The sequence below is a fragment of the Aquarana catesbeiana genome, linkage group LG01 (genome assembly GCF_042186555.1).
Source record: "Aquarana catesbeiana isolate 2022-GZ linkage group LG01, ASM4218655v1, whole genome shotgun sequence".
Lineage (NCBI taxonomy): Eukaryota > Metazoa > Chordata > Amphibia > Anura > Ranidae > Aquarana > Aquarana catesbeiana.
In genome coordinates this window covers 71,910,189-71,926,870 of record NC_133324.1, presented here as the reverse complement: position 1 = coordinate 71,926,870, position 16,682 = coordinate 71,910,189, and the positions used below count along the sequence as shown (strand labels likewise).

Below are 16,682 nucleotides of genomic sequence, written 5' to 3'. Positions count from 1 at the left end.
GATCCTACAATCATCCACCACTGTTGTCTTCCGTGGACGTCCAGACCTTTTTATGTTACGGAGCTCACCAATGCATTCTTCTTTCCTCAGAATGTACCAAACTGTTGATTTGGCCACTCCAATGTTGCTGCTATCTTTCCGATGGATTTGTTTGTTCGTTTTTGAAGCCTTACAATGGCCTATTTCACTTGCATGAACAGCTCCTTTGAACGCATGATGTAGGTTCCAAACAATAGACTCTAAATCCAAATACCACACTTAGAATCAACTCCAGACCTTTCACCTGCTTAATTGATGAATAATGAAGGAGTAGCCCACACCTGGTCATGAAACAGCTTTTGATTCCAATTACTTTTGGCCCCTTGAAAGGGGGAATGGCTATTCTAAGAGCTGTAATTCCTAAACCCTTCCACCCATTTGGATGTACATACCCTAAAATTAAACCCGAGAGTGTGCATTTCAGCCTATATCCATTATATAACTATAGCATGAATATGTTTTGGTAAATACCTGAAAATAAATAAAATTGTGCCTGTGTCCAAATATATTTGGATCCAACTGTAGCAGTCTTAAGACTTCTATCAGTGTCTGGCTAAAGCTTGTAGGAGGAGTTTATTGCACTGGCTGTCCTATCAGGATGCAGGACCCCTGACCCTCTGTCTGACCTGTGCTGATCACATCCACTCTCCCAAGAAAGAAAAAAAAAAAAAAAAAACAATACACACCAAACTGAGAATGTGCAGACTGACTTCCCCAACTCTGTCTTATCCAGACATGTTTTGGGGGCAATGCAAGAAGAGGAGGTTCTGTGTATATAGGATCAAACAGCCTTTTTACACATGTGGAGGATTACCCCTTAGGTTCCAAAGTGAGTATAACAAGCATGCTTTACTGACTGATTTTACTGTTATGGGTTTAGTAACACTTTAACCTTAAATTGGGCCTAAACCCAAAAAATAACATTTTCTACCCAACAGAGAACATCTAGAAGTGTTAGCCCTGGCTCACACCAGTACGGCCTTGATATTGCGCTACTTTGGAGAGACTTCAAATCCACAGATCAGTGCGATTTGGACCTCAGATTTAATTTCAGCTTGCAACTTCATTTAACAGAAGTCAACGCAAGTCACAATGAAATTGCAAAAAAGTAGTGCAGGAACCCTTTTCAAAGTCACTGTGACTTGAGCCGCAAAGATTTGAACGTTTCCATTGCCTGCAATGGGGTGCGGCTTGTCATGAGATTTTAAACTGTCAAACCGCATGACAAATCCCACTGGTGTGAACCAGGGCTTAACTCCGGAAAAATAAAAGGGCACATTCTTTGTGTAGGCACCCCTGTTCAGCCGATATATAGCTGCATATCTGCAGTGAGAGTTGATCTAAGGCACTGCTCCCTCTGATTGCTAGTCTCAAGAAATTTGGAGTGAGATGTGGTGATGTCATTGTGCTGCTCATTAATTTCCTCACTGGAGAGGAAGCTGTAACTGAGAACCTTCAGTGCAAGTATCTCTCTGCTTCTGCTTTATTCATTCTGTGGCTCTGTGTTCACCTCTCCTGATAAATATGCCACCAGACATCAAATCGCCAGTCAAGGATATAATAGGGAAAAGTCAGTTGCAGGGAGTCTATCGGAAATACTTGTTCTGGGTCATTAACTCAAAAAACTGAAGCCAGACTGTCATAGTAAATGCATCATAAACAAATTCCATGTTTTGTTTTTTTACACAATACGCTTTACTCTTTTTTTCAGTTCTATTGATCCTTCATCCGCTTTCCTATAATGCTCAGGGTGGGCTTCCTGGTGGTGATAGCAGTGCATTGTGTGTCTGATTGGTCACTTTTAGCCTCCACCAGAAGTGCAGAACAGCAAATGGGAGTAAAGGACAAAACATTATCCCCCATAACAGATAGCGCCTGAAAAAAGGACCTATATGGCACAAAGAATGCATTAAGAATTGGGTATTACTTTAATGAAAGCTACTCTTAGATATTTTCATTTTCGAAGGACTTGTCTACACGTGTTAAAAACGGTCAGCACATTTCTATTTGGCTCAAGGGTGTAGTGTGGCGTTTTAAGGTTGCGCATGACCCACTGTACAATATATTGCTCTGAACGCACCACCCTTTTTTGTTTTATATTTATCAAATGAAACATAACGTTTTACATATTGCAATTCCAAAGCACTTTTGCAAACTACGTAGTTATTACATAACCAAGAAAAATTCAACTGTTAATAACGTAGTGATCAGGGCCTATACAATAATGTAAGGTCCATCTGACAAACTGCATTACCCAATACTGGAAGAATTTATCATAAGTACCCCAAGGTTAAGTGAGGTTTCAGCCCTTCTTTCCTTGCTATATCTCAAATTTTTTGTTAGGTATATCAGGTCCAATAGTGCGAAAGAAGTAAAATGCCCTTTTATAGCAAGCTTCTCGTTAACCACCTCAGCCCTGAGAGGTTCAACCCCCTTCATGACCAGGCCATTTTTTGCGATAGGACACTGCGTTAACTGACAATTGCGTGGTCATGCAATGCTGTACCCAAATAAAATTTATGTCCTTTTTTTCCCCATATTTAGAGCTTTCTTTTGGTGGTATTTGATCACCTCTGCGGTTTTTATTTTTTGCGCTATGAACAAAAAAAGACCGACAATTTTGAAAAAACAAAACTATATTTTTTGCTTTCTGCAATACACACATCCAATAAAAAAATGTAAAACAATCAAATTTCTTCATAAATGTATATTAATACATAAAGTATATATTAATAGGTTTGCGCTAAGTTATAGAGTAATTAATGATGGCGATCAGAGACTTATAGCGGGACGGCGACATTGCGTCGGACAAAGCAGACAATAACTGACACTTTTTTGGTGACCAGTGACACAAATACAGTGATCAGTGCTGTAAATATGGACTGTCACTGTACTAATGACACTGACAGGGAAGGGGTTAACATAACGGGCAATCAAAGGGTTAAATGTGTTCATAAGGATGGTTGCTAACTGTGGGGGAGGTACTTTTACTGTGGAAAGGCAGAGATCTGTGTACCTGCTTAGCAGAAACACAGGATCACTACCTTCCCTACTGACAGTATGGTGGTCTGCCTTGTTTACAGACAGCCGTCCTGCCTCTCTCAGTTACGATCGGCGAGTCCCGATGGACATCGAGTTTGCTGGACCTGCTAAATGGCTCCTGCGGAAGCACAGTGGAAGCGGGTCCACGGCGCCATGCATTGCGCGCCCCCAGACCCTGAAGTCCAAAATCATGTACCTGTATGTGATTTTGCACAGGAGAGCCGCCTTGCCGGCGTATATGTACTGAACACGGCCGGCAAGCGGTTAATAAGGTGACGATTTGGGTTTCCGACAAAGAGGGTAAAGCAAAACAGGAGATTTAAAAGAAAAAAAAGTGGGGGAAGGGAGGTGGGGGGAGAATGTGAAGAAGGGGTAAGGGTGTCTACTGGGGGTTAGGAAGGGATAGGGCCATGGTAGGGGGTGAAGAATGAAAAGAATCAGGAAGACTCTCCCAAATTAGGCACTTCCTTAATTCTATATGGCTTGACAAACCTGAACCCCCCAAATCCACACTTTACTAACAATGGTGTTCCAATATCATGGATCAGAGGGGAGGCATCTCAATAATTTACTCTTTACTGGCAAGTAGAGATGACAAACCTTTTTTATGTCTGAGCCTGGAAGTGTGACATGGAGATTTCGTGGGACCAGTATGAATGGTTTCAATCGTTCAAACGATCGTACCAAGGTATCATGAACGTGTCTCTAATTGAAGCTAATGTTAAACTCCTTACTAGATGGTACTATGTTCCTTCCAGGCTGGCCACAATTTATCCAGATTCCTTCCTCTTATGATAGAGGGTGTAATCTGGTAGGTTCCATGTTCCATACATAGTGGTCCTTTCCTCGCATTAGAACCTATTGGAACCAAGTCTTCCATCCATTGCAGAAAGTTACGGGGGCGGCAGTCCCTCAGGACCCCACAATAGCTCTCTTAAGCCCCGTACACACGATCCGAAAATCGTACGTAAAATGCCGCATTCGAAACGATCGTACGATAATCGGATCGTTAGTACAGAGCTTTCGAGAGCCGATCAGGACAGTTCATCCGATATTATTCTATCGGACATGCACGGAAATTTTTTCCGTACGATGCCAGATCGTACGATTTTCGTTTAATCGGTACAGCTATCGTTCGAAAATGCAATACAAATGCATTGCAACACATGACATCGCTTCCGAATTTTTATTCTGTCGTACGGGAATTTTCGGGACTTTAGTAAACTCATCAGATTCGATGTGAGATTAGCATGCAAACAAAAACGGACGATCAATCGTCCGATATTCGGATCGTGTGTATGGGGCTTTAGGCTGTAGGATTGACAAAGTCTTCAAACACACGCAAGCCTTGGTCGTCTTCATGCTCATAGGAGCCAAGATTACGCTTGCTGGGGCATGGAAGAAACCCTTAATCTCATTTTTAGCAGCCTGCTCATGCCGTTTCTACAGGGCCCGTGCCGTGACCAGCAGCTCCCGCGCACATGTGCGGGAGTGCCGCCTTCGCGGCTCAGGCCAATCACAGCGCCGGAGCACGTGAACCTGGAATTAACCCCCGGGAAAGATGTCGGCCCTGTCAGCAGTGTGTCGGCGCCAATTCAGGGCATCGTTCTAGGCAAGTATTTCATAATGAGCTATAGCTCGTTATGGCTTTGTCTTGCTGGTTGTTTTTTGGAGGTTTACAACCTCTTTAAAGGCTTCCTCTGTACCCTGAATAATGGTAGAGAGATCTTGCATGAACTTGATTTAATTAATGCGAGTAAAGCATTGTGTCAGCTCTGGGGGCTCCCCCCTATGCCAAAGTGCCGGGATGCAGGATTTAGTGTTTAGTTTACTAATAAATATTAGCAAGTATAAGTTCGGTTTTAGAAAGATTTTGCTTGGGGAAGTGGCGTGATATCAATGTTGATATGACAGTTAGCCACGCTGTGTGCATTAGTCCTTAAAAAGCCTTCCTTTATCCTCAGTCATGTGACTCCTACTAAGTGGAAATGATGTAATTAATCTGCTGCAGCTGAAAGGAAGCATTTCCTCAGTTGCCTCCCAGCCAGTGATCAGACTAACATTGTTACTTTGTAGCAAGTCAAAAGGTGAGAGGTGGCAGCAAGGGCTGATTTGGGTCATATATATCTTTAAACGCCACTAAAAAAAAAAAAAAAGAGAGAAAAGTGCATCTTTGTTTTAATTTCGAAAGGCTGGTGACCAAAGGTGTGGATTCTTAATAGGACATCATCAATAGAATCCCATCTATCATCTGGCTTCTTCACTTCCCAGACAGAAAAAAAAAAAAACCTACACTTTCAGGGCCCATCTGAAATCAGAATGCTCAGGTTCCTCACATGCAGCTCCAACACTATAAAACACAATCCTCACTCCTGTTTGCGAAACTCCATCTCCACACTGATTTAGAATTCAAAAGATGAACTTATTTATTCAATCCTATTGGGGAATAACTGCCTTCACAATATAGTTATAACATTTACAATGTTTTGCAAAGTGCTTAGAATCCTTATATGTATAAAAAAAAAATATACTATAAAAATACCATTACTGAATTATCATTACTTTCCATCTTCTATAAAGAGTTAACCCTTAACGTAGAAGAGAGGAGAACAGTTGAAATAATGATGACTTTGCAGCTATCTAGGGACTTCATTAGACTACTGTAGGTTCTCTCTTTCCCAGAGGAAAACTATTAAATCCTTTTAAGAAGAGAAGCTTGTTATAAAACAAAATCTCAGCTACATTATAGCAAGGTAATATAGATGCTAAAGAAGGGTTAAATATCTATATTCCAAACTAAACTCAAAATATCCAAAACAGAACTTTGTTTTTTTGCATTTCAAAAAGTCAACATTTTTTTTTAAAACAAAATTCAAAAAAGTTCTCCTCTTCCAAGGCCTTTAAAAAAAAAAAAAACCTTTTATTTTTATTTTTTTATTTCAATATTTTTATTGAGGTTTAGGAGCGTCATTCAAAATACAATAAAAAAATAACAGTAATTGCCATACACCAAGTCGTAATAAAGAGGTACATATGCAAGGATACATATGGCAGAATATAAGTAACAGTCACGCCTTTTTTTTTTTTTAAATAAATGGCTGACTGATTTAAAGCATATCTACATTTAAAATGTAAAACCATATATTAAATTACACATTTTAATCATTTCTAGCCTACTACTATAATTCTGAACAATCGTGAACACGCGTCAAACACAAGGTCCGTGGGAAATATCAGGCCCACCAGGCTATTTCATGTAGCCCCCTCACACCTCTTCTGCAGCTGCGGCACCCCCCTCTTCGCCACCTCCACGGCAGCAGAGAGGAGGACAGAACTCCTTCTACAGATCCTGCACCTCTTTGTGAAGCTGCAGCACCCCCTCCTCTCCGCCTCTACTAGTCTCAGCATTCAGCAGACTCTAGCCTCCTCTGCTCCTCCTCCAGATCCTGCTTCCCAGCTCTGCCCCCCCAACTTTTTCCTGGCAGCAGCACAACGTGGGGGTGTGCTGTGATGTAAGGGAGGGTGGGGGACTTGATTTTTGACTTCTGATAGTTGGGGGGTGTCTTGACATCTAATCTTACAGATACAACGGGCCCTTTGAGGTCAACCATAATGTTGATGTGGCTTGCGATAAAATTTGTTTGACACCCCTAATCTTGAAATTTGTAAACTTACTTTGTGAAGATCCCCACACATTTCCTTCCACGAATCCTGTGACACATATTCACTAAGCCCTGTAAGTCGGCACTGCTGTGCCACATATTTCAGAGCCTGCCATCTGAACTAGAGAGGTGCTCAAATGCGGAGTCAGTACAGGAATCACTGCTTGCAGGCAGCAAGGTATCATGGGATATGTAGTCCTTAAAAATGAAAAGCAAACAGCAAAGAAGAAGTTTCATAGCATGCAGAGAATCCAGGGAGTTGTGGAGACGGCCAGCAGACAGGCAGCACTTGCAACGTGAAAGGACATTTTTCAAGTATGCTTATATTGGATTGTCAAAAGATAACTATTGTTTGCCGATATTATAAAATTAAAGTGTTGAGAAACAAAAAAAAAAAATTAAAGTGTATGCTGGGACAATAGATATCCCTTGATTTAAATAGAAACTCTGGTACAAACACAAAAAACAGCCTAGTATATCACAGAATAGAAAAAAACAAGCAAAAAAAAAAAAAAACAGCTCTCCCTAGAATACTCACCCTGACTCTGGTGCTGTCATCTTCAGACCTGGTTCACACCTATGCATTTTTTAGTTCGTTTTCAGTTTTGCAGAAACACACTACAGTCCATTTAACATGGTTTTCCTATGGATGTAGTTCACATCTGGGCATTTTATGGAAAGGGCCAGGGACTTTTTTTTTCTGGTTTTTGGTTCAAAAACATGTATTGAAAAACGGAAAATGCACCTGCAATATGCAAACTACAACCTACAGAGGTGTGAATCAGGTCTGAAAGAAACTCCATTTAACTGGTGATCCCCTTCCAGGTTAAATTATAGCCACTTCCTGCGAGCCCCAGGCAGTAATGGACACACTTGCCTGGGTGCGAGGCACAATATCAGGCTGCGATCAATACTGAAGAGAGTGGTAACAAAGGTCATAACCCAGTATTGAAAACCACCCAGCGCAGAGAGAAGAGAGCCAAAGGATACCATGTGAACAGCCAGAAGACAGCTCAATGTAAACTCTAATTTTTAAAGTATATGGTTTAAAACTTCCAGTAATTTATTTTTTAAGCATTTTCTTCCATGGAATACAAATTTAACCTTTTCTAATGCAATATTGAAAAAAAAACACGCTTCTCTATAATAACTCAATTTGTAAAAACAACGGAAAAAAAAAAAAATTCCTACCTGCTGCAAGATCGTCATCCACAAGGTCATGCTCTTCCTCTTGAACTTTAACCTCTGACCCTCCCGAGTCGGGGCTTGCGCTGCCAGTTTGAATAGACTCGGCTGTCACACCAGCTGAAACAGATTAAATTAAACATTTAAACGTATAAACAATCACAATAAAAGCAGCTGAAAAAGAATAAAAATATAAAAGCAAAAAACAAAAACAGCTTTCCCCCCCCTTTATTCCCGTTGTTAGCTTGAGTTTCCCGGTACTGGAAATCTCTGAAGAGACGGCGAGTCTCAGTGGTCTGTACATGTATTATAAATGTAAGATCAGATGATTAGGTGTTTAAGATAAAACTCTTCCTGTACAGCAGCTGCTGCTCATACATTCTTAATATATAATACGTATAGAGCCCTACATAGGACCGCTGTATATGCTACACACAAGCCTCAAAGAACACTCCGAGATTTTCCTTAGGGCCTTTCTATGGCAAGAGACCCCATTCTACAGAGGAAAGGTCCCTAAGCTGGTTAGAGAGCTCTGCTAAGTACATTTTGAAACTATAATGGTAAAACCGTTATTATTTACATGTTTTCTGTAAGAGAACTTTGCTTGGATGCCTTAAACTGAAATAAAATGATATACATTTGTGCTCATAAGTTTACATACCCTGGCAGAATTTATGATTTCTTGGCCATTTTCAGAGAATATGATAACACAAAAACTTTTCTTTCACTCATGGTTAGTGTTTGGCTGAAGCCATTTATTATCAATCAACTGTGTTTACTCTTTTTAAATCACAATGACAATAGAAACTACCCAAAATGACCCCGATCAAAAGTTTACATACCCTGGTGATTTTGGCCTGATAACATGTACACAAGTTGACACAAAGGGGTTTGAATGGCTATTAAAAAGTAACCATCCTCACCTGTGATCTTTCTGCTTGTAACTAGTGTGTGTGTATAAAAGGTTAATGAGTTTCTGAACTCCTGACAGACCCTTACATCTTTCATCCAGTGCTGCACTGACGTTTCTGGATTCTGAGTCATGGGGAAAGAAAAAGAATTGTCAAAAGGATCTGCAGGAAAAGGTAGTTGAACTGTATAAAACAGGAAAGGGATATAAAAAGATATCCAAGGAATTGAGGATGCCAATCAGCAGTGTTCAAACTCTAATCAAGAAGTGGAAAATGAGGGGTTCTATTGAAACCAAACCATGGTCAGGTAGACCAACTACAATTTCAGCCACAACTGCCAGGAAAATTGTTCGGGATGCAAAGAAAAACCCACAAATAACTTCAGGTGAAATACAGGACTCCCTGAAAACATGTGGTGAGATGAGAATAGGTAGGGTATTGTATGGCTATTATAGGAAAAGCAGAGATCATAAATAACTACTTGTATCTCTGGATCTGCTGATCATTTCCAAGAATGTTAGCACAAAAAAGCGGCGCTAAACTTACCTTTCCTTCAATGGTCCCCATCCCTCGCCAGCATTGCCATCTTTTACTGGGTGACGGTCTTCGGCCGTCTTCATTGGCTGATGCAGGATGGCATCACTCCTGCGCACGTGCAGTAGTCATCCTGGCACACTATGATCGTGCTGGCAATGTAAGCAGAGCTACATATGCACAGCTCAGTTTACATACCGGAGAAAACAGTGAGCAGGCAGGTAGCTGTATGTTATTGCAAAATAGACATTGCGTGTTTTTTTTTTATTAAGATACACCTACCTTCCTGCTCCCAGTTTTGACAGGTGAACTTTAGCTCTACTCTAAAGTGATTGTAAACCCCTGAAATATAAAAAAAATGAACAAAGCATATCCTTTTATAGTTTGTACTAGCCTCAAACTAAAGCACTTAGTGTGATTTCTATCTCCTCCCTCATTCCTCTGCCAGATAGCAAGCAACTGAGCTGTATGTTTGAAAATTACTTGCTAAGCTAGTGCTAGACTTGCCAAGTTTGTTGCACAATTGCAGCAAGTCCGCATTGCATGACTGCAGATCAACTTTCTTTGTCTGCTGCAAGTTCTGGTCCTGTAATGTTGTGCAATAGTCCTCCCACCACAGGGGTCACTGTGGCTAATTTTGGAAAAGTGTCAACTAGAACTTGTGCTTCAAGTGCTCTGCAAGTGTACAACTTGCCAGTGACAATGTGCAGCAAGTTAACAAAACTTACAATTCAACACTGCCACAAATTTGTGACAAGTTATCCTTGCTATCTGGGCTGCTAGCTGCATGTGTCACTATGACAAAAATAGGGCAATCCCTTGAGATGCCCCCCCCCCCCAGGATTCCCTATGACAGTGATGGCAAACCTTGGCACCCCAGATGTTTTTGAACTACATTTCCTATGATAAGAAAAAAGTTTTTGCCTGGATCAACCACCAGTATATAAGTTCTAGATAATTAATAAGATCAGATATTCATCCACAATTGGATGCAGTTTGGGTTGCCTTATAAAACATAAAAAACAACTAGGAAAAAGAGTTTCCCCAAAAGAAGGCTTTCTTTGGGGGAAACTCTTTTTCCTAGTTGTTTTACATTTCCTATGATGCTCATGCACTCTGCAGTGTAGGTGACATCATGGGAAATGAAGTTCCAAAACATCTGGGGTGCCAAGGTTCCCCATCACTGCCCTATGAGACCGTGAACAGGGCAGTGTGTCCTTTCCCACTACTCAGGTCTCAGATTACACTCTGCTGCAGTGTGTGATATCAGATTCCTGCAGATAAACAGGTACAACTTATGCAGGAGTATTTGTTTAATCTCTGTGTATCACCCGAGGCTAGTCACTTCACTTGGTATACGTAGGAGTTTATAAACACTTTAAAGGAAGCACTTTTAAGTTCATGTATTGTTCATCAAAAAAGCAGACAGGTATTCATTTGGAAGGCTTTAGGCTGAATTTACCTTTGGGCCCATTCAGACTGTTGTGATACATTTACGCTTTATTTTATTTTTGATTATTGTTGTGTTAAAGTATAACTGAAGGCAATTTTTTTTTTTTTTGGATAGAGTGGAGAGGGATTAGAACACCTGTCAGTTTTTATTGCTGTCTGTGCCCCCGTTGGTGAGATTCATCCTCTCTATTTGTCCTGCATGGCTCCCTTGAATTTCTGAAGGGGAAAACACAATTAAAGTATAACTAAAAGGCAAAACTTTTTTTTTCAGTTTTGGATAGAGTGGAGAGGGATTAGAACCCCTGTCAGTTTTTATTGCTGTCTGTGCCCCCCGTTAGGGAGATTCAGCCTCTCTATTTGTCCTGTTTATCATTATCAATGAAAGTGAAAGTAAAAGAAAATCCCAAATTTTGGGTTGTCCCCAGAAAAGTAATAGAGGGGAAATCTTCCAATGGGGACACTAGTTCTGGTGACCTGGGGGGGGGGGGGGGGGGGGGACACCCAAGGAATTCCCTTAATTTGCAGGGATTTCATCTTACTTCCTGTTCGGCTATGGGACAGGAAGTGAAGGGAAATCACCGCAATATAGCAACAGGTGGCAGAAAAAAAAAAAAAAAAAATCTGACCTTCCCTTGCTCTATCCAAAATGGAAAAAAAAAAAGTTTTGCCTATAGTTCTACTTTAACCGTTTGCCGACCAGCCGCCATCATTATACTGCGGCAGGTTGGCACGGCTACGCGTGTCGCTGTAGGTATACGTCGGCTGCTTTAAGATCTCTAGGGGGCGCGCGGCCTGCAATGCCGGGAGCCAACGCGCGTGGCCGGCTGGCCGCTATGTCCGCCGGTGATCTGCGATCGCTCCTCAGAGAGCCAGAACGGGGATCTGTCAATGTAAACAAACCGATCCCCTTCTGACAGGGGAGGAGAGAGAGAACTGCTGATCCTAGTGATCAGGAACAGCTCAGTCCCATCCCGCCCCAGTTAGAAACACCTCCCTAGGGAACACTTAACCCCTTGATCGCCCCCTAGTGTTAACCCCTTCCCTGCCAGTGGCTAATTTTAGCTCTGATCGCTGTATAATGGTCACTGGACCCAAAAAAGTGTCAAAAGTGTCCAATCTGTCTGCCGCAATCCTGCTAAAAAACGCTGATCACCCCCATTACTAGTAAAAATAAATAAATAAAATAAAATAAATAAAAATGCCATAAATATATCCCCTATTTTGTAGACGCTATAACTTTTGCACAAACCAATCAATATACGTTGACTGAATTTATTTTTACCAAAAATATGTAGAAGAATACATATCTGCCTAAACTGACAAAGCAATATTTTTTTTTTTGGGATAATTATAGCAAAAACTATTGTTTTTTTTTTCAAAATTTTCGCTTTTTTTTTTTTTTGTTGATGGCGCAAAAAATAAAAACCGCAGAGGTGATCAAATACCACCAAAAGAAAGCTCTATTTGTGGGAAAAAAAGGACGTCAATTTTGTTTGTGTACAGCGTCGCACGACCTCGCAATTGTCAGTTAAAGTGACGCAGTGCCAAAAAATGGCCTGGTCATTAAGGACCGCAGGTTAAGGCAATGTACCACAGAGCAAGAAAAAACAAAAAAACAAACATAAGCACACTACAATGCATTTTTACACATTGTAGTATATCAGTGTGCAGGTGATTTAGGTTTACAGTATATGTATTGAGAAGCCATTTACAAGAATTTGGCAATGAACATATATCCACATGTTAAAGCGTATTGCAGTAAACTGAGTTTTTCCGCGGGTTACTACAACACAATAGTATTAAACCCGCCTTAAAACCAAGTCATCATTGGTGGCTCCTGTATAGCTAGCCTGCCAGATATCCTTTAACCTTCACTTTTTTTTATACAAAACCACAGGAGACAATGGGGCAATATAAATCCTTACTAAGAATACAAAGCTGACGAACCATAATAAAATAAAATAATAACCGTGATGATAACAATTAGAACATTGAATAACCAAACACAATGGTAATAATTGCCAGTTCACATTGAAATAAAATCCCTAGTCAAAACAAAAACATAAAAAGCCCTCCAGAAGCACAGATTGCCATTTGTCTGTGTCCTCGGTGTTTAACGCCAATGTTCTTTTCCACTCCGCTATCACTCAGGAGGATGTATTGAATTTACAATAAAATAAAAAGAGGTGACCTCTGTAAAACCTGGGAGATCAACAATATCAGTCTCGGTTATGCACAAGTTAAATTGTTCTATCGCCACAGCAAGAAGAGAGAAGAAAAAAAATTCCAAACACGCTTTATTTTATTGGGATTGATCAGGATATGACCCGAGCCATTTCTACAAGACCGCAAAATTAATAATCATCATCAGCCTCTACATTCTCCCGAGTGGGGAACGGAGGGAAGACGAGGTGAGATTAATAGAAGACAATTACAGCAGGTTTAAATGTTTATTGCATGTTACAGCCAAGGGTGGCGTATGCAGCATTTGTTTTTATCATTTCCGGACGACTACTAAACCTGGGGAAAAAAAATACAAATAAGCATCGTCTTGCATTAAAATTGTTTGTTAAGGGCAAAATGTTTATTTTTACGTTTTGTATAGAGTATGGAAATAATTAAACACCAGTGGGTTTTTGTTTTGCTTTGTGTGAACTTTAGAGAGATCTCTTCACTTCCTGTCCACAAGAGAGAAGGAAATTTGGGTGTTCTCCACTTATACAACTGTCACCAGAACGTTCTAGAATTTTAGATATACCATCATTTTCTATCCCAAAGACAATTGTTACCAGTTATTTAATAGAAATAACATAGCCAGTGGGAACACAGACAGCAATAAAAACCTGTTTTTTTAGGCTTAAAAATCAAATCAAACAAACAAAAAAAACAAAAAAAAACACAAAAAAAACCTGTTATAATAAAATGTTAAAAAAAAAACAAAAACTTAATCTAATAACATATTTGTTTATTTATTTATTTATTTTTTTACATAGAACTAGTACGAAGTACCTGAATAACTTAAATAAGTTAAATAAAAATTAAGGATTAAATTAAATAAAAATTAAGGATGAAGTCTTATGGTTTTTGCGGAAAAAAAAAAAAAAATAGAATAGATAACGCTGGACACAAAATTGGAATCATTTATAAAAAACCATGGGCATAACTATAAAAAAAAAAAAACATGCTGGTGAATGTTTTTAAATGTATGTTCATATTTACAGCTCATTCCCCACAGATCTGCTAGTCTCGGACAGCCAGCAAATGTCACAAAAATGCCTGCTACAGACATTGAATGTTTTGGCTGGAGCTCTCCAGAGTGCTGAACTGGTATTTTTTATTTCTTTTATAACAATTTCAGCAACTGGAAGGGTAAAGTTTTTTTTTTTTTTTTAAATAATGTTGAGTAAGGGTCTACCTAAGCAATATATTCATTTTCTATATATGACTAGTAGCAAATAAAGGAAAAATACAGTACATTTTAAGTGAGCAAAGATTTTAGTCATTATTGCTTTATTTATTTAAATTGATTATTTGGCTTTTAAGTTATTACATGATTGCTCTTGTGTGTGTGTTTTTTTTAAGAAAGTTATTTGTAAATTAGCCACTTGAGGCAGGGTAGATTAGCTACTACAATGACTCTGCCTATCATCAGCCACAGAGAGTGCATTGAGTCTGCTGACTTAAATAACCTTACATTGTGAGAAGGAGCAGTAAAGCACAAACACTGTACTGGACTGCAAAGTCTGCACATGTAACAAGCACATATGATGGACCCCTGTACAAATTATCTTCTCAATCAGCACATCACCCACAGTTATTACCTCTTGTATCTCTTGACCTTCCCTCTTAGATTGTAAGCTCTAAGGAGCAGGGCCCTCTAATTCCTACTGTATCAAAGTGTATTGTATTTGTACTGTCTACCCTCAATTTGTAAAGCGCTACGTAAACTGTTGGCGCTACATAAATCCTGTATAATAATAATAATAATATGTAGTAATAATGGTCCTAAAAAAAAAAAATTAATAGATACTGAGATTACTATTTATATTGCATGTAACTAACTTTCATGTATACTAAAAATAAAGGGATACTTTTTCTTTACTTATAGTTTAAAAGCAATTGTAATCCATATATATATATATATATATATATATATATATATATATATATATATATGTGTTAAGGGAATCTATTCTGAAATAAAAAGCATGATGAAACGAGAAAGAAGTGTTTCTCTATCAAGAAATTCTTTTGATTAAATTGAATAAAACTTTGCAAAAAAAAAAAAAAACAGTAATTGCAGCATATGTATTCTCTTAGTTTTACTTGCAAACCATTTATTTGTAGTATCACAGTATTAATCACGTATACAATAACATTCCTTCTTTTTAGAGCTGCACGATTCTGGCCAAAATGAGAATCACAATTATTTTTGCTTAGAATAAAAAGATCACAATTCTCTTGCCATTCTTGTGATGTAAAATCTTTCACATTATACAAAAAAAATGGGCTAACTTTACTGGTTAGTTTTGTTTTTTTTTTTTTAATTCATTAAAGTAATTTAAAAAAAAAAAATTGCATTTGAAAAGACTGCTGCGCAAATACAGTGTGGCATAAAATATTGCAGCAACCACCATTTTATTCTCTAGGGTGTCTACTAAACAAATGTATATAATGTTTGGGGGTTCTAAGTAATTTTCTAGCAAAAAAAAAGGATTTTTAACTTGAAACCCACACATGTCAGAAAAAGGTTTAGTGGTTAAACTTTTTTCACTTACACACAGTCTATTCCATTGACAAATTGTTACAATGTTTATACTTCGTTCCACTGATAAAGAATGTTTTGATTCTTGGCAGACTGCCCAGTTTTTCTCTTCCACTCTTTTCATGGCTGTGGCTTCAGAAGAGCAGAGAGAATTCTTTGCATAGAAAGAATTGTGAAACACTTTAGTCAAGATCGCAATAATGATTCTTGACAATTGTGCAGCTCTACTTCTTTTAGGGCTCATTAACGCTTAAACTTTCCGCTGCAGTGTTAATGTGCATTGCGTTTAAGCCCAACTCTGGGCAAGTAAACAATTATGACAAAAGGTAGTGTAGCACTAATAAAGAACCATATGTTGTATGATATGAAAAGCAATAGATTACTCAAATGCACATATTTCACATATGGAGAGAACATAGACAATATATCAACAAGTATGAAAGTCTATAGAGTCCACAGAAAATGTGTCTTGTAACTTAGTAGTAATCTTCAATATATGTATGGCTTCGTATTGCACATATCACCAAACACAGACACATCTGTTTCTAGGATACACCATCACCAACATATAGAAGGCTTACCGGAAAATGTGGACCCAATACAACTTACGTTGTACTGGGTCAGACAAGCTTGAATTCTCTGTGGCTGATGGACTTCCGTGGAGGATGGAAGGAGGTCCAGAGATGGTATGTGAAACGGTATGAGCCTCAGGGATGATGTCCTCAATGGGTTGGTTGTAATGAGCAAAGAAGAACAGAGAGAGGCCACATAGTGTAATCCCATACGGAAAATGTATAACAAATTTATTGTAAAAGAAGTACACTCACGACCCCCCAGACGATGTCCAAGGAGACGACACGCATCGGGTAGGACCCCACTGCCGCCACCTTTTATCTGTACAGCGCTGTTTTTAACTTTTTTAATACGTGAGTGTACTTCTTTTACAATAAATTTGTTATACATTTTCCGTATGGGATTACACTATGTGGCCTCTTTCTGTTCTTCTTTGCTCATTACAACCCCCATTGCAAGCTGCTTGCGCTAGGGGCACTCAGCAGAAGAGAGGTGCCAGAAGCGCTGGCGGGGGACTCG

The 16,682-nt window shown here is 39.2% G+C and overlaps 1 protein-coding gene across 2 annotated transcripts in view; it reads right to left on the bottom strand.

Annotated features, from left to right (window-relative positions):
• Positions 1-16,682, bottom strand: part of WDR7 (WD repeat domain 7) — a 586,970-nt gene that overhangs the window by 338,577 nt on the left and 231,711 nt on the right. For both annotated transcript variants that reach the window (XM_073620215.1, XM_073620224.1), the window contains one exon: positions 7,935-8,048. In XM_073620215.1, the coding sequence (XP_073476316.1) occupies positions 7,935-8,048 (114 nt within the window). The remainder of the gene's footprint in view (positions 1-7,934; positions 8,049-16,682) is intronic.